General features: G+C 38.8%; 1 protein-coding gene across 6 annotated transcripts in view; it reads left to right on the top strand.

The window, feature by feature from the left end:
- Positions 1 to 25,158, top strand: part of DGKB (diacylglycerol kinase beta) — a 690,527-nt gene that overhangs the window by 130,826 nt on the left and 534,543 nt on the right. For all 6 annotated transcript variants that reach the window (XM_062178201.1, XM_062178199.1, XM_062178197.1 and 3 more), the window contains one exon: positions 12,064 to 12,204. In XM_062178201.1, coding sequence (XP_062034185.1) covers positions 12,064 to 12,204 — 141 coding nt within the window. The remainder of the gene's footprint in view (positions 1 to 12,063; positions 12,205 to 25,158) is intronic.

Genomic DNA, 25,158 nt, shown 5'->3' with positions numbered 1-25,158 from the left:
TTAAAACTAGAAAGATAGGCTGGCGCTGTGGCTCAACAGGCTAATCCTCCACCTTGCTGACACAGCTGGCACACCGGGTTCTAGTCCTGGTCGGGGTGCCGGATTCTATCCCGGTTGCCCCTCTTCCAGGCCAGCTCTCTGCTATGGCCCGGGAAGGCAGTGGAGGATGGCCCAAGTCCTTGGGCCCTGTACCCGCATGGGAGACCAGGAGAAGCACCTGGCTCCTGGCTTTGGATCAGTGCGATGAGCCGGCCACAGCAGCCATTGGAGGGTGAACCAACAGCAAAAAGGAAGACCTTTCTCTCTGTCTCTCTCTCTCTCACTATCCACTCTGCCTGAAAAAAAAAAAAAAAAAAAAAAAACTAGAAAGATAAAAAAAAAATCATTCTTAGTCCATATTCCTATAAGCTGCTGCTGGGATTTGGTGTGTGTGTGTGTGTGTGTGTCTACAGTGCAATGAATGGCCAACAGCAGGGGCCAACTTGGATAAGAAAACTTAGAGCTCTAAATATGGCTAGGATTCCTGGTTTCCTCCCAGTGGTTTATGAGCTGATCAACAGATCTCTTAAAGCAAAGGTTTTTACAGAGAGAGACAGATCTGTGATTTGTTTCCTGTCTACCTCAGAAATCATGTTTAAGTATGAGAACCCAACTGTGATGGCCTTGTGGATGGTACCAGAGCACCATATCTTTGTTTCTGTTTTCTTCTGTGTGAAATGGTGGAAATAATAATACTGGGGACTGAGAATGAAAAGAAAGCACATAATTCATTTACATCATTTCAATTAGTATTCAAAGTGTTATAAATGCTCAGGGAAATCTAATCATTACCATATTCATAAACCAGATTATATTTCAGTGTTTTTGTTTTGATACACAGTGCAAAGATCAAATTTAACCACCCTTGTTTACAAATATGTCATAATTCCAAAAGAATAGAGTTTAAGAGGCATTCTTGAAATTACTTTTTAATAGGATGAATATGGAAAATTTGATATTGTGGCCTCCTTTAATATGTAGTAGCTTAACTTTTTTTGTCCGATGCTTAAATGTGGTCAAGTGACTACAGTAATTCCACCAACTTTCAGTTATCTACCTGTGCACAAGCATGTAGGCTGCATTGCCTAATATGGTATCCATCAGCCACCTGTAGCTAATGCCATGTGTTAGTCAGAATGTGATTACTTTCACTAAAATACCGGAGAGGAGCTTTTAAGGAAGGAAAAGGCTGATTTCGACTTACATTGTAGAGGTCACAGTTCAGGAACTGACAGCCCCATTATTCTGATGTCTTAATGGAGGCTGGCCATACAGAGCAAAGTGGAGAAACACTCAGATGGCCAGCCAGGAAGCAGAGGGAGGTGAGGTGGATCTCAGCTTAGATAACCAAGCTTCTTCTGAGAACTACTCTATGAGGGCAAGACCCCAGTGACGTGAAGACCTGTCGCCAGATCCAACTCTCAGATGCCATAATTAGATCAGAGCTCCACCTTCAGTCCATCCGTCCTTAACATAAGACTTGAGGGTTTAAACTAAACATGTGCATGCATTGGAGGAGCCTCACCCTGTTCTATCCATAACACCCACGTTTTATGCAGTTCATACTATTCAATTGAACAACACACATATAGAATACTTCTCTCAGTGTGGGAAGTTGTATTGGGCAGCTCTGTTGTGGATTTTGTTTTTACTGCTTTTGAAAAGAGTCCAAAGTTTAGGGTTACATGACTTGTATTCAAGGGTTCACTGCCCTGACTGACAGCTATAGGACAATGAATGGTTTTTAGTATTTACTTGACTTTGGATCTTCTCATCTCTGAGACAAGAGAGAGTCAAACAGGGTCACCATGCACAAAGGTTTGCATACACACAGGTGCACATAGTTGTTCTGCTCTAGAATATTAGTCTGCAAGACCAGCACTTCTTTAAGTCCATGCCTCGTAATTGGCTGTTTAGTTTCCAGGCAGTTCCCAAATACATGAGACCCGACTTTGTTTTCAGAGGGATTTGTCCAAACCTAGTCTCCAATCTGGAACTGTAGTCCACTATCTTAGTTCACCATCTACTTGACCTTCCTGTTGATTTGCAGCCCAATCTACTGCTTGCAGACAGTTCGTGTAAGCATAAAGAACAAAAAATAATTACACTTGGATCCCAAGACAAGCATAATTTGAAGGTTAATGTGGAAACTATGTAACATGTCATAATACCAACATCAAGTGTTTTTAGTCTTGATTGTGCTACTCATCAAGGTCAGTAGTATGTCTGTTGGAAGTATGATGATACAATGTGGTAAATTACTTCATAAGTCTCATAAATTTCTGAAAATCAAACCAGTGTAATACACAGAAAATCCAGATTGCCATGGTATTACATTTCTCTATAAGTTTACAAGTGTAATTTGTTATTAGTTTATAACATTTTATTTTAAAACATGCATGAAAACTAGAGACAGTATCACTGTGTTCATTAACTAACCTGCATTTGTTTGATCATAGAACTGACTGGAGCAGAGGTGTTAACATACACTCAAAACTTACTTGCTAAGAATTGAATATTAAGACTGGAATTAAAATTATCTGAGAATAATTTATTAGGTTATTATTACCAAAAGTGGAGTACTAGATTGGAGTAGGAGAATATCATGTACTTAGAGAATATAATTGTGAGCAGTGTTTCCTTTTACTAATGCTAACTTTTTGTAATTAAAATTTTGAAGACAAGAATGATCATAAACATATACATATGTATGTACCAACTTAGTATGACTTTATAATACATGGAGACCAGGAGAAGCACCTGGCTCCTGCCATTGGATCAGTGCGGTGCGCCGGTCGCAGCACGCCAACCGCGGTGGCCATTGGAGGGTGAACCAACGGCAAAGGAAGACCTTTCTGTCTCTCTCTCTCTCACTGTCCACTCTGCCTGTCCAAAAAAAAAAAAAAATGTGTGTTAAGGTTAGACGAAGCTTTGGAAGAAAAATCACTGGGGAAGCTTCACCACAGAGTCTTGCTCCACCATGACAAGGCTCCTGCGCGTTCCTCTAATCAAACAAAGGCACTTTGTTGTGTGTTTTCCATGGGAAATGAGTAGACAGCCACCTTGCATTCCTGATTTGGTTCCTTCTGACTTCTTTTTGTGTCCTAATTAAAAGAGGGAAAAAAAAAAACCTTAATGGACACATTTTTCTTCAATTAATAATGTGAAAAACTATTGCATTAATGATTAATACTAAATTCCAGAACCCACCATTCTTTTTTCTTTTAAGATTTATTTATTTATTTGAGAGGCAGAGTTATAGATAAAGAGGGAGAGAAAGAGAGAGAAGCCTTTGACCTGCTAGTTCATCCCCAACATGGCCACAATGGCCAGAGCTGGGTTGATCCAAAGCCAGGATCCAGGAGCTTCTTCCGGGTCTCCCACATTGCGGCAGGGGCCTCAGAACTTGGGCCATCTTCCACTACTTTTTAAGGCCGTTAGCAGAAAGCTTGCTCGAAAGGAGCAGCCAGGACTTGAACCAGCACCCATATGGGATGTCAATACTGCAGGCAGAGGTTTAATCTACTATGCCACAGCTCTGGCCTCAACCCTCAATTCTTTAGGGATGGAATAGATGGCTAGGATCATTACTTAAGAAAATGACTTGAATCTGATGGAGCTTATGTTAAGAGCTGTACATTGGAAATTTATATTCATTAAATGAAAGTTAAAAAAAAGAAATAATGTTTATAGTCTTTATTTTTATATTTTAATCCCATTTTTCCATAAGCATCTTAAAATCAGCTTTTACATATAGTGTATATACATGGGTGTGTGAATAAGTAGAGTATGTGTGTGCCCACATTTATTTCACTTTTTGAAGTAGTGCAGTGTTGGACAAGTCAGACGACTTACAGGTGTCAATCACCTCTAGGACCTGCAGGGCTAAGGGCCACAGAGACACCTTTTGTTCTGCCTAACTCCAGGTTGGGTTCAGTGACCGAGGGAATTTCACCCCTGGTTGGGTATAAATGACTTCTGTAAACTAGAAATAGAACTATGAGCCCCTTTATATTGAGATGTATCCTCTGCTTTGGATAAAAATTAGCACACACTGCCTAGGAGGAAAGGGATTTTTCTTCAGATCCATGGTAAAGGAAAATAAACAGGGGGGAAAGACCCTCAGACATTTTTAGAAGGTAAAAAAAAAAATCTCTGCAAGACAGAGGTGAGTGTGAAAGCCTCCTCTGTGAAATCTGATGACAGGAAACTAACTAAAAATGTGAAGAAACATTTGCACCACGTAAAGACAGGGAGCTGATCTTGGGAAGGACCTGGGAGCAGGACCAATTTTGTGGACATTTTCATCAAACACAACATTTATGAAATTCGGAGAATGGATAGATAAACTCTGTTGCATCTGGAGGAAGGGGTAAAAAGAAATCTCAAGCCACCAGGAGACCTGGAGGAAATTTACATGCAAGTAACTGAGAGAAAGAAGCCAATCTGAAAAGGCTGCATACTGTATTATCCCTGCCATAACACTTCCTGGAAAAGACAGGACTAGGGAGACAATAGAAAAGTGTGGCTGTCAGTGGTTGGAGGGGAAGAGTAGGCAGAGCTGGGTCCTGTAAGGCAATGTGTATGCTCTGTAATGCAGTCAGATTGAACACATGTCATTTCATATCATTACATGTTTGTCCAATCCCATAGGATGTACAGCACAAAGAGTGAATACTGGTGTAGATTGCATTGTGAATGCATTGTCATTATGAGTGACAGAGGTGTTTACATGCAGGTTGCTCAGTTATAAACAACGTGCCCCTCTGTGGGGATGTTGATGATGGGGAAGGGAGTGAGTGTGTGCAGAGACTATATGGGAAATCTCTGTACTTTCCTCTCACTTTTGCTATGATCCCAAAAGTTCCTTAAAAATAAGAAGTTTGCAAAAAATAAAAAGTCTAAGTCTGGTTGTAAGTCATTGTGAAAATATATATATTCTGTCTTTCAAATTTGGCTTGCAGAAGAGTCAATTTATTCTTCAGCATATAGATTGCATTATGAGTTGCTCATTATATGAATTGGATTATAAACCCATAGCTTTGGTGAACTTTTAAATGTAAATTCATGAACTTTTAGTTAACAGTGTGTCATGAACAGAAAATGTGAATGAGTTCCTCTTTTTTTTTTCCAAATAAAAAGAATTTTTGTTCAGTCATATGCTCATTCAAAACGGAGCTAAACGTGAATTACATGTGTATTGTCATGTTCAATGTATGCACTACGCAGAGGAAAGGCAAACAGTTACACGGTCTTCACATCTCCTGTTGTTTATATTCAGTGGTGTATAGGGAACCAGATCATTAAATGCCTTACATCTTAGTTTTATAGTACAAACAAATTATCGTAGTATGCTCAAAATGCATGAAAATGCATGGTTGGCTTCTCTTCAAATAAGTGTCACAACATGCTCTTTTCTTCCTTTGTTGTTTTGTTCTGAGCTTTTGTGTAAAAGAGTTAAATCAGGCTGCTTAAATCATTCCAGTACCATAGGGGGGAAACCTGCAGGAGAGGATTAGCTCATCAGGCAGGAGGAGTTAGGTCATAGTTTATCGGACCATAATTCAAGGGCTGTGTTCTCCAAGTCTGGAAGTTATGGGCATGTCAAGGGTCAGTGTCATCTGTTGGAACTGCTCAGTCCTGCAGCTGGCTAAGCTCTAGTTGGCTAGTTGCAATCATTTGTGTGTTTTTTAATAAGATCAAGATTTTTTTTTTAGTTCTGCACCTTCTCTGATTTATGAAAGTAACTATTTGAATTAGATATGTAGTGCTACTTCTGTTAATATGAAAATAGGGTTTTGTTTGAATTAAGTAAGCTTTTGGTAAAGAAAATGAAGGAAAGATGTAAAGAAATGTTTTTCAAACTGAAACCCATTAGAGGATGGTGAGTTCAATTTAGAAGGTCTTTTAATTTTAAGGAAGAATTAGGGGCTAGCATTGTGGTGCAGTGGGTTAAGCCCCTGTCTGCTGTGCTGGCATACCATGTGGGCACCGGTTCAAGTCCCAGCTGCTCCACTTTGGATCCAGCTCTCTGCTAATGTACCTGGGAAAGCAGTGCAATATGGCCCAAGTGGTTGGGCCCCTTCCACCCGTGTGGGAGACCCAAATAGAGTTTCAGGCTCCTGGATTTGGTCTGACCCAGCCCCAGTCATTGTGGCCATCTGGAAAGTGAACAAATGGATGAAAGATCTCTTCCTCTCTCTCTCTTTCTAACTCTGCCTTTCGAATAAATAAATACTTTTTTTTAAAAGGAAGAATAGAAAATGGAATAGGATATGAAATAATAGGAAAGAAAAGATGGAGGTTAACATAGGAAAGAAATGATTTGGACTGTTTTTGTACCTCACTAATGGGGTGTGTGTGTGTGTGTGTATGTTCGTGTGTGTTGGGTTAAGATGTGGATTTTTTTTTTTTACTTTTGTTATCTTTGCCTGTGAAAAAAACCAGTCTATGAGCCACTAGTGTAGAACACAGAGGATGGATTGAACTTACAGGTTATGAAACTCTAGGAAAGTAATCTCGACATGCCTGTGTCTCATCTGTGAAATGAGAATAATACAACCACAGTGTTAGTATGAAAATTAAGTGAGCTGTGTTAAAACTCCGACCAGGTTTCCTGCCACATAATAGTCAATTAATGTTAATTTTAAAAAATATATTAAATAAATTTAACAGACATTAAAAATTGTACATATTTATGTTGTATGATGTGATTTCATTACATGTATAGGTTGCATACTGTCAATTAAAGGTAAAAATAATTCAAGGTAAAACTGATCATCCTTTCAAGCATTTCACATTTTTAAAAGATTTATTTATTTGAAAGATAGAGTGACAGAGAGAGAGAGACAAAGAGTGAGAGAGAGACATTTTCTACTTGTGGTTCATTTCACAAATGGCCACAACAGTCAGGGCTGGACTAAGTTGAAGACAGGAACTCCATCCTGGTCTCCCAAATAGGTGGAAGGGGCCAAAGTACTTAAGCCATTATCTACTGCCATCCCAGGTCCATTAGCAGAGAGTTGGATTTGAAGGACTAAAACCAGTGTTCTGATATGGGATACTGGTATTGCCAGCAATGGCTTAACCTGCTGGGCCACAACGCAAGCCTTTCTTTGTAGTGAAAACCACCAAAAACCTTATGTTGTACTTAGTATGCAGAGAAACTCACAGTGAATGAACATTGTCTGCCTTCAGCCTACTGTGTAGTAGAACCCCAGAACTTCTTACAGTGCCAGATAATTTAACGTCCATCACTCAGTTTTTCCCCACCCCTTACTCCCCAGTTTCTGGTAGCTATTATATTTTTAACATCTATGAGATTGCATATTTCTTAGACTCCCAGAAGAGTGAGGTCTTGTGAATTTTTTTTCTTTCTGTACTTGGCTTAATGACTATTCCATATGTGTTGTGTCAAATGACAAGATTTTATCATTTTTTATAGCTGAGTAATGTTTTGTTGTGTGTATGTACCACATTTTCTTTATCTGTTCCTCAGATGTTGGATAATCAGGTTGTTTCCGTCCCTTGGATATTTTGAATGGTGCTGCAATAAACATGGGAGTGCAGCTGTCCCTTGAATGGATGGGTTTCATTTCCCTTGGATATGTACTCAGAAGTGGGATTGCTTGTTCATACAGTAGTTATATTCATAGTTGTATTTTAAGGAACCTCCATATATTGTTTTTATTCACAATGCCATGCTAATTTGCATTCTCACCAACAGTGTGAAAGGGTTCTTTTTCCGACACATTCTCATTGACATTTGTCACATTTTCTCTTTTTTTTATTTAATGAACATAAATTTCCAAAGTACAGCTTATGAATTACAAAGGCTTCCCCCCACACAACTTCCCCCCACCCACAACCCTCCCCTTTCCCACTCGCTCTCCCCTTCCATTCCCATCAAGATTCATTTTCAATTCTCTTTATATACAGAAAATCAGTTTAGTATATATAAAGATTTCAACAGTTTGCCCTCACATAGCAACACAAAGTGAAAAAATACTGTTGGATTACTAGTTATAGCATTAAATAACAGTGTACATCACATTGATGACAGAGATCCTGCATGATATTTTTTAAAAAAGATTGATTACTTTTCTATGTAATTTCCAATTTAACACCAAGGTTTTTTTTTTTTTTCCATTTTCAATTATCTTTATATACAGAAGATCGCTTCAGTATATACTAAGTAAAGATTTCATCAGTTTGTACCCACACATAAGTGTAAAAATACTAGCCAGTCTTATTGCAGTGAGGTGCTATCTCATTGTGATTTTGATTTGCTTTTCCCTGCTTAGTGAGCATTCTGTCAGGTACCTATTGGCCATTTATATGTCTTCCTTTAGGAAATGGTTGTTTATATCAGTTGTTGATTTTTATTTGAAATATTTGTTTTTTTGCCATTGAGTTTGTTGATCTCTCTATATTCTGTATATTAATCCCAAGTCCAATGTATTGCTTGAAAATATTTTATGCCATTCTGTAGGTTGCAAAAGCTCTTTAGTTTGATTAAATCCTACTTACCTATTTTTGCTTGTGCTTAATTTGAGATATTGCCCATTCCACTGTCCCGAAGTGTTTTCTGTCCTTGGAATTTTGATGGGGATTACATTAAACCTGTTAATCACTTTCAGTTAATATGCACTTTTAATGACATTAATTATTGCCATTCATGAACAGGAGGTATCTTTACGTTCTTTGTGTCATCTTCAATTTATTTCATCCATAATTTCTATTTTTCCTTAGAGATCTTTTACTTTTTCAGTTAAATTTATTTCTAGGTTTTTTTTGTAATTATTGGAAAAGGGGTTTCTTTTAAATTTCTTTTTATGATAATTCACTATTGGTGTATGACAATACTGTTGATTTTTTACATTGACTTTATTCAAATTATAGTATTTTGTTTTATGAAGTCTAAGGTTGTCTGTATATAAGATCATGTCTTCCATAAACAGTAACAACTTGAATGTCCTTTAGTTCTTACTGTTGTCTAATTGCTTGAGAGAGTACTTGCAATACCATGTCAAATAGAAGTGGTAAACATGGCCATTCCTGTCTTGTTCCAGATCTAATGGGTAAAAATGGAAATACAGCATACCAAGACTATGGGATATAGCAAAAGCAGTGCTAAGAGTGAAAGTTTATAGCAATCAATTACATTAAAAAAAAAGAAATATCTCAAATAAAGAACTCTTCATTGCACCTCAAGGAACTAGAAAAATCATAAAAATTCAAATCTAAATCAATAGAGGAAAACTCAGAACACAAATAAACGACATGGAAACTAAAAATAAATGAATAAACAAAATTCAATGAAAACAAGAGCTGATTCTTTGAAAAAATGAACAAATTTGATAAACTGATAGGTAGACTAACCAAAAAAGGTGGTGGTGGGGTGCTCAAATACATAAGTTAGAGGTGAAAATGGGGTCTTTATCATTGACACTAAACAAATATAATAGGTTGTTAGATATTACTAGGAACGACTACATGGCAACAAATTCAGCAACCTAGAAGTAATGCACACATTCTTTCCCAGACTGAATTAGGAGGAAACAGATGGACCCATAACAAGTAGTGAGATTGAATCAGTAACCAGCAATGTCCCATCAGTAAAAGCTCAGGACAAGATGGTTTCACTGCTGAATTCTACCAAACATTAAAAGAAGAAAAAACACTTATTCTTCTTGAATTATCTTAAAAAAAAAAACAAAAAAAAACAGCAGAGTGGAAATACTTTCAAATCCACTGTATCAGGCCAGCATTGTTTGATACCAAAATCTGACAAGGACATAACAAAAGAGGGAAAGAAGGAAAAAGGAAGAAATGGAGAAAGAAACAAAGCCACGGGGCAATATCCTGATGAACACAGATACAAAAACACAATAAAACACTGGTAAATTGAATCCAACAGCTTAAGATCATCCAGATGGGAGCTGGGGGTAGGTGTTGTGCTGCAGTGGGTTAAGCTGCTGATTGGGACACCTGGTTCAAGTTCTGGTTACTCTCCCTGCTATCTATCCAGGTTCCTGCTAATAAATGAAAGATTCTCTCTCCCCCTCTCTCTCTCTATCTCTCTCTGTCTCGCTTTCTCTCTGTGTGTGTCTCTCTCTCTGTCTCTCTCACTCTCCATTCTCTTTTGCCATTATGCCTTTCAAATAAACAAGCATAATTCGAAAAGAAATTCCAGTGTCATCACCGAGGATTCATTTCAGGAATGCAAGGATAGTTCAACATACTCAAATCAATAAATGTGAAATACCACATCAACAGAATGAAAAACAACAATCATATGAATAGAACCTGAATAGATGCAGGAAATGCATTTGATAAAATTCAACATCAGTTTATGATAAAACTCTGACCAAATCAGGTATTGTAGGAGCATACCTCAACATAATGAAGCTCATATGTAACAAGTCAGCAGCTAACCTATTAAATCGGAAAAAACTGAAGGTTTTTTTTTCTATAAAATTTGTAACAAGACAAGGAGGACACCAAACATTATGAGCATTAACATGTGTAATGATAAAACTAACTTATGGCATTTCATGATGCATTAAATTATATTGCCAGGAATCTTTTCAAAAGGTTTATTTGAAAGAGTTACAAAAAGAGAGAGAGAGAGATCTTCCAAACAATTGGTTCACTCCCCAGATGGCCACCGCAGCTAGGGCTGGGTCGGACTGATGTCAGGAGCTAGGAACTTCTTCCAGATCTCTTGCATGGGTACAGGGGCATGGACACTTGGACCATGCTACATTGCTTTCCCAGGCACATTAGCAGGGAGCTGGATTGCAATTGGAGCAGCTGGAACACGAACCAACACCCATGTGTGATGCCAGAATGGCAAGCAGAAGATTATGTCCTGTGCCACAGTGTTGGCCTCAGTGGCCAGGAATCTTGAGTTGACTGGATGCGATGGCAGGTATTCAGTCAAAGTTCTAAATGGAAAGAAATGGAGTAGACAGAGGTATGTGATCAGGTGCATCAGACAGATCTGTGCTCAGGATAGACAGTCATGCAGAAGTGTGTGGCTGGGATAATTCCCTCCTTTTCAGTAGTTCCTGGTTGATTTGCAACCAAATAGCCATTGAGCTCATTAGCCATTGCTCCTTAATGCCTCTGTTGTGGCCAAATGTACCACAAAGAGTAATTGTCGTTTCCTGCAAGCCTTCTCAGGTGTCCACAATCTGATTTCAGAGTCTTCTCTGAGATGTAACAAAGAACAGTTGTGCAGTTTTCTGTTAGGTGACCATCAGACAGGCCATCCGTGATCAGTAGCAGCTGTGAGAGGTTTCCATGCTCTCTGCCTTCATTCCAGAACAGGGTCATTTGTTGGCTTCAGAAACAAAGACAAGACTACATTAAAAACCAACTGCAGTCACCTGTTCTCCAGTGTTCATCATGTGCATCTAGGTCTCTGTTCCTGGTCTCTTCACTGCTACTCATGGGCAGATACCTGGATGGCAGAAAGGGTGTCTCATTCACAAAGCTACAAATATCTGTTAGGAACACTTGCTTTTATGAATGAATGGTCACTTACTATCAACCTATAACTCATAATGTGGAAGACTCACAGGGAAAGTGGTCCCTCACATATTCCAGTCTGCATGCATGCTTACCATGGGCCATGATGGCATCCTGAACCGACACCTTCCACTGGCTGGCAGAGCAGCACCCCCATGTCCCTGAATTGCAAAATCCTCTCTCTTAGGTGAGTACTTCCAAAAGTTCATGAACAATGGAATTAAAAGATAAGTTTTTGTTGTGCTACAAAAGTCCAAAATCCATGCATAGATTTTACATACTACACATTTTCCTGGAACTCTTAAAGACCTTTTGTGTTTGCAACAGCTGGAGCACCTAATGCTGCTGTGCTGTGTTTTGTCTGTGCTGAAGAAGTATAAAAGTCTGTCCCTAGGGTGTGTGCCATCTCTGTAGCCTCCCTGCCTCTGTTGTGTTTGAGAGCACTTTGAATGCTGTGTAAAACATGAAGACAAATGGGCTGTTTTTCAGGTCTGAGGATGAGTAAAGGCGCCGTTACCCCTCCTCGCACGTCTCCTGCAAACACCTGCTCCCCAGAAGTCATCCACCTGAAGGACATTGTCTGCTACCTGTCTCTCCTTGAAAGAGGACGGCCTGAAGATAAACTGGAGTGTAGGTTTCTACATTTAGCTTTCTTACCATGGTTAAGGCAAGAGAAGGGAACTTAAAATTGCAGGTACTATCATAGTCAAGTTTTTGTTGTTGTTCAATAAAATGATCCAGGTGACAATAAAAAAAAAGTCTTCTTATTGAGAATCAGACAATTACATAATATTAAGATCTATCAATTTTATTTACCAAGCTCCATTTTATTTTACTGGTGATTTCTTGTTTGTCAGATGAATTTTTTTAAAAAGGCCCTCAATTCTTTGCATCAACAGGATGGGGCTGGAAACATGCTCTGAGCTGCCTTGAGAGCAGATTTATTTATTTCTAGCCTGTGAAGAGGCCTCCCCAGTAGTGAGCAAGAGCCCCTTCCTCCCCTGGAAGTCTTCTGCAGCCGTCTGCACCTCTCACACTTTCTGTGGCAGGGATAAATGACTTCTCAAATGGCAAACCTGGGAGAGTCCTTTGTAGGACTTGACTCTGCATATTATATATAATTAAACAACAGCTTTGTTTCTTCTACCAAATGGCAGATAGAGACTTTTTTAATCTAATCCAAAGTGCTCTCCTTAATAAAATACAGTGACTGAGCTCTCTCTGGTGGCAATCCATGCTCATTGCAATGCAAAAGAACTTCCTGTAAACCTGGTCATTTGAATCTATTGTATCTCCAGAGTTTATTCAAAATAAAATGCTTATAGTTTATTCAGTAATGCAATTAACTTCCTTATAATGGATAATGTTAAAAGGAATGCTACTAAAATGATAGTGAAGAAAATGAATTCAAACTTTAAGGTACCTCATGCAAATGTAAACTATCATGATGTCTCAGAATTACATTTACAAAGCATTTTCCTTGCACTTGGCAGTAACTTTTTCATGATATTTCTTCTATCAATAAAGAATTTGTTATGACTCTTTGGGTAGGTCACACCTGCTAGGTTATGAATAAATCCTATGACCAACTTTCTTTAAATATGTATTTGTTATTCATAACTTGCATATTTGCATTTCAAGATTTATTTTGTATTTCTAAGAACAACCTACATAAATCTCTCTCCTTCCAGAATAAATATTAATGTTCAACGAGTTTCTATTGAAGTGACAGCCAACAAGAAAGTTTGCTCAGGTGTTATCAAGATCATGTTTGGGATGATTAGGAAAAAAAAAAAAAACATAAAGACAAACATTTTTTCCAGATCTGAGACTGAATGAGGCCATGAGCAAGCCTCCCCTAAACGCTCTCTGATGTTGCACTAGAGTTTCTTATGGGTCAAATAGAAGTCTACTGTGTTTAAGATGAAATTCCTACGAAGCATGCTTTAGAGTTTTCAATTTGAGTGCTAGATGCACATAAGCCTTTGACAAACTGCAGGCTGCAGATTAATTCGCATTCCATCCTCAGACACAGGAGGAATCAAGTCAGACTCCCCTGCCCTTCCCTTTTCTTCACTGTTACCATTCTTCTGTGCTTCTGTCCCATTCCCTAGCTCATTCTCAGGCTTATCTAAGTTTCCCATTTTCCCTTGTTCTTAACCACTTCTCCAGGCTCTGCTTATAGGCAGATTGCTGTGGTCTGCCATTATTGTGGTTTCCACCAGACTCCTTAAAGTTAAGGATACTCTACTTTCTTTCGTTTTTTTTTTTTTTTTTTTTAAGATTTATTTGAAAGAGTTACAGAGAGAGGGAGAGAGAGAGAGCGAGAGAGAAATCTTCTATCTGCTGGTTCACTCCCCAGATAGCCACAGCGGCTGGAGCTGCGCCAATCCGAAACCAGGAGCCAGGAGCTTCCTCTGGGTCTCCCACGCAGATGCAGGGGCCCAAGGACTTGGGCCATCCTCCACTGCTTTCACAGGCCACAGCAGAGAGCTGGATCGGAAGAAGAACAGCCGGAACTAGAACCAGTGCCCATATGGGATGCCAGTGCTTCAGGCCAGGGTGTTAACCTGCTGTGCGCTGGCGCCGGCCCCAAAGACACTCTACTTTCCTTCACTTTTCTTTTCTGCCATCCTCTAAGTTGGTTGTTTTCACCCTGAAAACATCAAAAGTTTGGTTTTTATCTTCTTTTTTCTTTCATGCCAATATCCGACCTTTTACCACATCTACTAAATAAGAATTCTTTTCCTTTTACCTTCTTAGCAATCTATCATATATGTTCACTCTCCTACAGTTTTACATTTACAAATTCCTTACATTCATGGATTCTTGTACAGATACAGTGTTCTTTTTTTATTTCTCAGTAAGACTTTTATAAGTATGTCATGGTGGTTGATTTAATATAAACTGACCTCCAAAAAGGTTACAACTTACTAAACAGTAAAAACAAGGTGAATGAAAAGAAAAAAAAATCAATTATAATTAACATGGAAATAGATGTAAGCAAGCACCTACAGTAATGAACTTTTGCAGGTAATTGTTGAGTTTAGCTGTGACTTGCAGGTGGCTAGGCAGAAATGAAGACATACACATTGGCTGAAATGAGAGGTTCTCACTCTTCAGCACACATCAGAATCACCTGCAGGGCTTGTGAACCCACAGCGTGCTGGGTCCACCTCTCGGCTGTCTGACCCAGCGGGTATGAGATGGAATCTGAGAATTTGCATTTCCCACAAATTTCCAGATGATGTTGATGATGTTATTGGTCCGTGGACTGCGCTGGTTTCCATGGTTCCTTCTGTCTGGAGCAGACCTACCCACATAGACCCAGTTCATCTGAAATGTCAGTTGCCTTGCTTGGACTTGATGAATGGTGGCAGTATGTGTGAGACCTGCTGCATGGTTGGCCCATGTTTACAGAAAGAATACTTTTTTCAAAATAATTTTCTGCCAGTCTCTTTAGGGCTTCCCACTAATTTCCATCTCCCCCTCTGTCTTTCCTGCCAGGCATTTGCACAATGTTTAATATAAAGTTTATCCACTGAAAAGAAACTTGAGGGGTAGTGGTACAGAGGATTAAGCTGCCACTTGTGATGCCAGAAACTCATTGGAGTGCTGTTCAAGTTCCACTGCTCTGCTTCTGATACAGCTCCCTGCTAATGTGCCTGGGAGAGCAGCAAAAGATGACTCAAGTGCTTGGGTCCCTGCCGCCCATGTGGGAGAGCCAATGGAGTTGCAGGCTCCTGGCTTCATCTTGGCCCAGCCCTGGATGTAGTGGCCATATGAGAAGTCAACCACTGGATGGAAGATCTCTTTCTGTGTCTTTCTCTCTCTCTCTCTCTCTCTCTCTCTCTCTGTCACTCTGCCTTTCAAATAAACAAAAAAAATTAAATAAACTTAAGAAACACAAATTCCTAGATTTCTATAAATTCTGAGCCATGTCTTCAACTTGCTCTGTTTAACACAATTCCAATTCCTATTGGAGAACCTTGCCTAACCTGAGATTCTCAAATAGAAATAGAAGGTATCTCTGAACCTTCCCTGTGTGCTCATGGAAATTGTATATGCATTTATATGTATGTGTGTGTATGTGTGTGTGTACACACTAAGGTGGTGGGAGGATTCCACTGTGCCTCTCCTTGTTGTTACACTAACTCCAAAGTGAATACATGAGGGCATGATTCCTGGAATTATTCATTGTCACCCTCTTTAGTCCCCAGCCTTAAGCCCTCTACAGTATCTTATGTTGATTCAGTCAATCTCTTTTTCAGTCCTCTTGCATGCCTCAAAATCTGTGACTTCATGTTGATTTATTTCAGCCAGGCCTTCTATTGCAATTCCCCAAGACTTGTAACTTGGAAGGACTGTCCTTAATCTAAAACCTGAAGCTCTGTAACTTAGCTTTGACCACAGTCTATGTTTACTTAACTTCTTCTCTTCTAATTTAAACATGGCAGGGCATAGTACTTAAGAAGTTGGCCCGTTGACTTACATTGATTCACTGTAAACTCCCAATTGTCACACACTATCTCAGTGACCTGGGTACATTTATAAAAACCTCTTTCAGAACTCAGTGTCCTGAAGTGTAAGATTGTGATGACAGATCATGTATCTCAGGGGATAGCTAGGAATATGAGATGAAGTAATATTTACTCACATAAATCGCTTCACTTTTATCAATTAACGTAGACATTTGTTAAGCACAATGAATAAAAGTAAGTTAAAAATTCTCAGCCTTTCACCAATTCACTTCCTCTTAAATGTGCCTGCTGCCTTTGAACTCCCATGTCTTAAACTTGAAGCTGAGTATGATTTCATAATTTAATTCCTTGTATGCTGTAGTTACAGAGATTTAGTGGAATGTATAATTCCCAAGATTATGTCTCTATACAAAATCTCAGATAAATACCCATTGATTTCCTTAACTTTTGCTTTCCAGTTAAAAATGAATCCAAGTGACCTTTTTCTATAACCTATTTAGTCATCATTTCACCCACCAGGCGTGAGTTCTTACACTTCCACTCACGTGGCAGCTACTAAAGCCTTGTCAACTCCTGTGAACAATGTCCCTCTGATGGTTCTTGACCGACTCATACTTGGACTTGAACTTTAAACCCTAGACTTAGCCTCCATAAATTCAAAATTTGATCCCAGCCTGCCATGCTGGTCTTGAATTTGGCTTTGAGCTGCACACATGTGCACAAATGATGTCATGTGAGTCAGCTTTGCAATCATCAGGTCAAACCGTGACCTTCTGTACCTTCATGTCTTTGGTTATACTGTAGTGTGTCTGCTGGGGACATTCTTTACCTTTCTGGGTATATGTCTGATCAAGTCCATTCTGCACGTGAGCCTCCCTCATATCAGGTGCCTCTTGTCATCTCCTATTCAGGTTATGTCACTCTCTTTGTACCACTCTCTTTGTACACTTTGTGCATCTGCCTATCTTGTCCCCTACACCTGGGAGCATGTGTGCCAGCAGACAGATTGGCACAGCCGTGAAGAGAAAATAAAAGTAGGGTGAATTATTTAATACATCAAACTACGAAATTCATTTAGACTTTTAATTTAAAATGCATAGTAGTCACACTCGGATTACTGTTTTTGTTGTTAATGATTCAGCAAGAGCAATGTTTGAATTATCCTGCATTCGCTAAGATATATTGCTGAAAAGAAATCAGTAGGAAAATATGAAGAAAGGAGTCATTGGCACACAGATAACAAGGAATAGCCTATCTGTCAACGTGACTGTCATGTAGGGTATTAACCTCAGAACCACTGAAATTTAACCTTGAAGACCCCTGAAGATCATCTGCCCAACCTTCTTATAATTATCAATGAAAAAACTAAATCACAGAAAGACTATTAACTTACTACCATTTTATCCGGCTGTGTCTAAATCCATGACTTCTGACTCACAGTATATCATGCTTTTTATTTTAGAAAGGCTATCCTGTGTTGTTTATACTCTTTCTTTTGTGGGCAAAAGAAAAGAAGGTGGACATTTGGCAGAGCTTTGCTATCCAAAGTTAGAGTGCCTGGGTTTTCAGTCCTGGCTCTGCCTTTGATTCCAGCTTTCTGCTTCTGCAGGCCTAGGGAGACAACAGGTAATGGCTCAAGTAGCTGGGTCCTGGCCACTGATTTGGGAACCCTGAATTGAGTTCCAAGCTCTTGGCTTCAACCTTGCCCAGTCCCAGCTGTTGCAGGACTGGAGAGTCTACTGGAGAACGAACCAGTAGATTGAAGATCTCTCTTGTGCTCTCTCTTTCTCCCTGTCTGTCTCTCTCTCTCTCTGTGTGTCTACCCTTCGAATAAATGAAAATAAATAAAAATTATTAAAAATAAGTTAGCCATTTATTACAGGGGATGTCAAGAACTCTAAGGAGTTTGTTTTTAATCTCTACCCTTAAAGCATTTTAAGTAAGCACTAAAATACAAAACCAAAATTAATTGTGAATTAAAAGGAATTTCAGCTTAAATGCCTTTTAAAATATATACATTCTAACCTTTAATAATAAGCCCTATCATAATGTTTTTACATAAGTAACACTATGAAAAATACAAAGCAATGATATTCAAAGAGAAAATAGATAGGTGCAAATTTGCAAGTATTTGGGGGAGAAAAGAATTCTAGAAAGAAAATGTTACTCTTGTCTTGCATAATATGCCTTTGCTCTGATCTTTTAACTAAATACCTGTGTGGGAACATAATTGTGTCTATATAAAGTGGAATTACATGAGCATTAAAATAGAATGAAGTGGGTTAAACTAGCTTGTAACTTTGAAGCAGGTACCCACTTTTGGATGCTCTTTGGACAGAATAATTTTAAAATTGGGCACATTTTATTGTGCACCAAAACGGCTCTATGGTTGTGTTGATTTAAAAAATAAGATCTGCTTGTTCATTGCTTCACTTGTCATTGGGACTTGACTTGACTTTTACATGTTAAGGACAAGCAGTCTAATAGTTGCCTTTTTGCTGCTTGATTTTTTTTTTCCCCTACAGCTACAATTAATCAGTTCCCAAATTCTCTTCCTTAAATTCTGGCTCGGAAACTTGTGTTCTACGTATGTTCCTTTATCTTCTCAGTGATTATTACTCCTCTCCAATTTATTCTACTTGCTCTGTCTTTATAGAATTGCTATCATTTGAGAATTCAGTCTCTATGACAGAATCCCAAATTATTTTTGCCTTTTTCACATTCTATCATTTTTCTTCTTCAGTCTTTCATTTTACATCTGGGGCATCATATACATTTTTTGAAGACGTCCATCCCCTTCTTTTCTATCATACTTGTAACTTGGCAGAAAAACCATTTATTCTCTGCAGGATTGCAATCTGTTCTATCTCATGGATTCAAGCTTTCCTGTAACTTATTACGTCTTCCATCTTCTGAGGTCTCCTTATATTGTTAGTTTCTTTCAAATTACTTTTTGGAAAGGATCTGAGGTTGGTGACAGTGTGGGTGAGTGGGTGAAGTTTAAGTCTGACTCCCTGGAGATCAAGGAGTAGTCTTTAAGGAGTCAGGACATGGACCGTCACACAATACCTCTACCTCTGCTATTGTACTCCTCTCAGTACATTTCCCAAGGACCAGGACTTTGAGCCAAGAACTCACATGGTTTGACTTTTGCTGGACTCAAAGATTTGCTCTTTGGTTGATGGTTGAGGGACAACATGTGAGGAGTAGTACTTGAAGGGTTATTTTTTTTCCAGGTGGATTGATTACTCTTCTTCCAGTTCACAACCTTTTGTGTGAAAATCAGTACCGTTTTTTTTTTTGTTTGTTTGTTTGTTTTTTTTTTTTTTTGACAGACAGAGTGGACAGTGAGAGAGAGACAGAGAGAAAGGTCTTCCTTTTGCCATTGGTTCACCCTCCAATGGCCGCCACGGTAGTGTGCTGCAGCCGGCGCACCGCGCTGATCCGATGGCAGGAGCCAGGTGCTTCTCCTGGTCTCCCATAGGGTGCAGGGCCCAAGCACTTGGGCCATCCTCCACTGCACTCCCTGGCCACAGCAGAGAGCTGGCCTGGAAGAGGGGCAACCGGGACAGGATCGGTACCCCGACTGGGACTAGAACCCGGTGTGCCAGCACTGCAAGGCGGAGGATTAGCCTATTGAGCCGCGGCGCTAGCCGAAAATCAGTACCTTTTGTCTTCTAATAGCTTGTTCATATTCCTGAGATCTGTGAGTTAGTGTCTCAACAGCTTTTAGGTGTTTTTTCTTCTCTCATTGTCTTTGTGCTTCTAGAATCATGCTCATTTCTTATTGTTACTATCACGGTACTTTAGTAGAAAGTCACCATAAATATATGTACTCAATATTTAATGTTTTCCTTCACTCCACTACAACTTTAAATTATTAAGATGGAATTATCTCAAAAATTAAAATTGCTGGCTCGTTCTCTTTTCTCCAGGGCTAAAGAAAAGTTTTAACCTTGACCAGGACTTGATTGAAATAGAAGGCATACAATAATGAGCCTTCCACTATATCTGGTATTTTTTGTTATTGCTATTATTTTTAACTAGAGTTTAAAATTCTGGCCGGCGCCGTGGCTTAACAGGCTAATCCTCCACCTTGCGGCGCCGGCACACCGGGTTCTAGTCCCGGTTGGGGTGCCGGATTCTATCCCGGTTGCTCCTCTTCCAGGCCAGCTCTCTGCTATGGCCTGGGAAAGCAGTGGAGGATGGCCCAAGTGCTTGGGCCCTGCACCCGCATGGGAGACCAGGAGAAGCACTGGCTCCTGGCTTCGGATCAGCGAGATGCGCCGGCCGCAGCGGCCATTGGAGGGTGAACCAACGGCAAAAAGGAAGACCTTTCTCTCTGTCTCTCTCTCTCTCTCACTATCCACTCTGCCTGTCCAAAAAAAAAATAAATAAATAAATAAAAATAAAATTCTCCAACTCTGTTCATAAGCAACAATGAACTCTTAATGTGTTTTAAAATAAATTATGTAAACATTAGGCTTCTGTTTCAGGCAATAATGAGCCAGGTGTTTTCACACCAATGTTGCTACTAGAAACAACTAGGGAATTTAGAATGAATATATATTTTAAGTATCTTAGAAGGTTTCTGAGAATTATCAGAGCCAGTTGGATTTGCAAGTCAAATTCTTTTACTCCAGTCACCCCTGCAGCCTCCCAGGGTGTGCATTCACAGGAAGTTGTGATTGAAGTGGAGCTAGAACTCCAACCTTGGGGGATGGGAGCCCAGGTTTTCTGTTGTCTTTAAGTTATCAATTATCAAATAACTAAGAGGCTGCTAGCTGGGCAGTTTTCAGTAGTTATTTTTCAGCATGGGAAATAAAGCTGAATGCCCAAGAATTTCTAGTAGGTATAAGGGGATTTCTAAGTGTGCTTTACAGTTGCATTTTCTTGATGACTGATGATGTGCAGTTTGATATATATATTCATGGGCTACTCATATTTCATCCCATTTTGAAGCCTCTGCTCAAATTTTTGTCTCATTCTTAATTGAGTTTTATAGCTGAGCTATAGAATTTGTTGAATTTGTTCATATAGTATGAATCCTGAAAATGTTTTAAAATCTCTGGCTGGCATATTTATTTTTAAGAGTATTTTTATTTTTAAAGGGCATATGTTCTGATTATGATGCAGTTTAATTCAATCTTTTTTTTTCATTAATACTTCATGCTTTTTGAGCCCACCATAAGAAGTCTTGGTTATCTAAAGGGAGTAGAGATATTTTACTGTATTTTCTTCTAGAAGATAATTTAGCTTAAGATTAAAGTTAAAAAATGCTTTAAACTAATGTTTGTGTTTGGTGTGAGATAAGATTCAAGATGTTTTACTTCATTCATGGATAACCACTTGTTCTTTTGTTAAAAAGACTTTTTATAAAGAGATTCAGGATGAGCATTTCTAACATATAATTCAGATTTCACAAATGCCCCCAAATCCACAACATTCTGAGCTCCAAAGTGATACCACAATTGAGGAATTCCACACAGACCTCTGCGGATGGATCACAGCCAAAGCGTAGGTGTAAAACACTTGGTTTATTTAGTGACCCAAAGGCAAAAGACCCTCCCAGCCCCTTCAGCTAGGAAATACACAAGCATTGTTTCATGAAAAAAAAAATTTAAAATATTATACTAATTTGCCTTCTAGCTATTTATACAGACAATCTATGGAAATGAATTTTGTTTAGATTTGGGTCTTATTTCTAAGATATTTCATTTTTTATATATATATATTCAAATATTCCAAAAAACTTTTAAAAAGATTTACTTATTTGAAAGGTGGAGTGTTGGGAGGGTGGTTGAGAAAGAGAGAGAGAGAGATCTTTCATTCACTAGTTCACTCCCCAAATGCCTGCAATAGCTAAGGCCAGGCCAGGCTGAAGCCACTAGCCAAAAGCTGTGTCATGATTTACCGTGTGGGTGGCAGGGACCCAAGTACTTGGTCTGTTGTCTAGTGCCTCTCAGGTGGTCACAGGAAGTTGGGTCTAAAGCAGAGGTGGGACTAAATCCCAGGCACTCTGATTTGTACCATTGATGTTCCAAGATTGGCTTAACCCACTTGTGTGCCACAGCATCTTCCACCTCCAAAATTTGAAAAAAAAAAAAAAAAAAAAAGCTTAAATTATGAAACACTTCTGGTCCAAACATTTCAGATATGGGAATGTGGCAGCTGTACAGATAGCTAAGAAAGCAATAGAAAATTTGGATGTTGCAAACACTGCAGACATATAAAGGGTAATACAGATATTTTATGAATAAATTTATGCCAGTAAACTCAAAATTTAGATTTAAAAGATGCTTTCATGGAAAACCACAATTTATTAAAATTGACCAAATAAAAAATTGAAAGTCCTAAAATTCTCATACTCGTTAAGTAGACTGAATTCATAATATAAAAGTCACTTTCCAAATATCCAGGGCAAGATGTATTCTCCAGTGCATCACGATAAACATTAATTACATTAATTCAAGCAGTAGTCACACAAGTCATCTAGGTAATCATCCAGAGAATAGGAAAAGAGAAGGCTAGATATTCACAGTGAAGTCATCCATGTAAAGTGATCTACATAAAATATCAAGGTCCAAGTTATGATTATGTCAAGTATGTGAGTTTGAGTTACCATTAGGAAACCAAGCATCTATTTTCCCACACCTAAGAGAATAAAGGAGAAACCATTTCTGATTATTTCAATAAAACTGAAGTGTTTGATCATATTCCACATTTGCTCTACCTATAATTAAAAACAAAACACCTAGGGCCGGGATGTGGTGTGGGTGGGTTGAGCCACTGCCTACAGTGCCTGCATCCCATATGGGCACTGTTTGGAGTTCAGGCTGCTCCACTTCCGATCCAGCTCCCTGCTGATGCACCTAGAAAAGCATCAGAGGATGGCCCTAGTGCTTGGGTCCCTACACCCATGTGGCAGGCCCAGAAGAACTCTTGGCTCCCAGCTTCAGATTGGCCCAGCTCTGGCCTTTGCGGAGTGAACCAGTGGATGGAAGACCTTGCTCTCTCTGTCCCTCCCTCTCTCTGCAACTCTGCCTCTCAAATAAATAAATAAAATATTTTTAAAAACCATAACAATAAAACTCTTAGCTTACTAGAAACAATAAAGAGCTCCCTTAGTCTACATATGTGTATTTATTACAAACTTCCACCAATCTCTCTATTTCAGAATGAGATGTTGATGATTGTTCCATTGGGAATTGCTGTGAGTTTAAAACAAATTTGTCTTGGATATCATTGCTCATGGCAATGACAGGAAAAATGCATTGATTTTCTGAGGGTGGGAAAAGGGAGATATTAAAAATAATTGTTTATAGACTACATGATTATTTACCTTAAATTCCAAGATTATTTGCAGATAAATATTTGAAGCTATAAATGGACTTAGAATGATTTCTGACTATAAAGTAAAAATAGTTACCTGTATTTCTAGATAACAAAAGCAAATAATAAGAAAATGAAAATTTTAAAACTTTATCATTTATGTGCACTGAACATTTGAAAGGATTTTCACCAGAATGCCATGAAACAGAAGATTTTGAGACTCTGTACGATAAGTATTCTCCATAAATCTATAAATTCAGGGCAGTCTCAACAGAAATTCAACAGGGATTTTGTTTGTTCGCTGATTTTATTTTTGTTTTGGGGGGCAGAGTGGGGAGGTGATACACAAGCTTTTTATGAGTATTTTGTATAAATGAAGAGGACAAGGATAACACACACCCTGGTAAACTAAATCACAGTATGTATTAGATTGCATGTGAAGGTATGTTTTTAAAGTTGTCACAGTGAAGACAGTGTGCACTGTTGCAGTAATAGACCAATAATCATTGGTACTGTACAGGGAATCTGGCAACTGATCCAAACAAACATGAGCGGATACCTGCTCATGACAAAGCCGGTTCTAAAGAACTAATAAGGATCATTATTCCAGTAATGAGCTCACACCTGGTTAACTGGATACCTACTATTGCTCTGTTGTCTGTTCTAACAAACTGCCCCCACATTTTATGGCCTTACACAATGGCACTACTTGTATTATCTCTCTAATTCTTGTATGTGGGTAAAACATTTTGATAAAAAAAAAAAAAAAACTACCCAGGTAGCCTGGCTGCAGGTGTCAGGTACGACTACAGTCAAATAGGCTGGAGCTGGAGCAGAGGAGATCTGGAATATCCTGGGAATGTTTCAAAACTCTCCTGCACCCCTGATCTCTCTCATCTCAAGATTGTCTTTGTCTTCCATGTTGGACAGTTTGAGATTGCAAACAGCTTTGGGACATTTGGATTCCTGACAAGGTGACTGTGTTCTCCAAATGCAAGTATTCCACTAAGTAAGGAAGAAACTGTCTCATCTGTTAGGATATTAGTTTCAGAAACAAGTGGAATGACTTTGCCGCATTTTATTTAGTACAAATGAAGACTTATCCTGATTGAAGAGATGTGGCTACAGACGCCCACCTGATGGGGGAAGTGGCAAGATAACGTGGGAGAAAAACATATGAGACTGCCGTTATTTTTAATCACTCTTTGAAAAATAAAATCTGTTATATATACAGAAAAAATTAAAATCATCTGCATCTCAAACCATAAGGAAAATTTAACTCCAACATTATCTAGGTGACAAATAAAGAAGGTCTTATGAAGGCTAATTTTTTTATACAACATAAATATTATACAGCAAAGGTAAGGATTGATTAATTAATCCTTCTATTAAAATTATGATCTTCAATTCACAGAATGGTTTTATTCACAAAACAAAATGTTAAAACAGAGAGTTGGGAAAGAATATGATGTAGCATATGACCAAAAAGGGAACTTTGGTGAATCAGTAAATAATAATAACTAACTCTAAAGAAAATTGGGCAAGAACGTTGAATAATCACTTCAAATAAGTGAATATTTAGTTAGCCAGTAAGCATATGAAAATCGCCTTCATCTTACTTGATATCAGGAGAATGTATATTAAACTCCCAGTGGTACACTCCTGAGCTTCTACCAGGTCACATGTGAGGCCGCTGGCAATGGTCCATGCTGCAGAGTAAGTGGAGCAGCTCAAATGGCCGTGGATTGTTGTTGAAGTCCAGTGTGCTGAA

Source organism: Lepus europaeus, chromosome 20 (genome assembly GCF_033115175.1).
Source record: "Lepus europaeus isolate LE1 chromosome 20, mLepTim1.pri, whole genome shotgun sequence".
In the NCBI taxonomy this organism is placed as follows: domain Eukaryota; kingdom Metazoa; phylum Chordata; class Mammalia; order Lagomorpha; family Leporidae; genus Lepus; species Lepus europaeus.
Note: the sequence above shows the minus strand (reverse complement) of the source record. Positions and strands in the feature narration are given on the sequence as shown.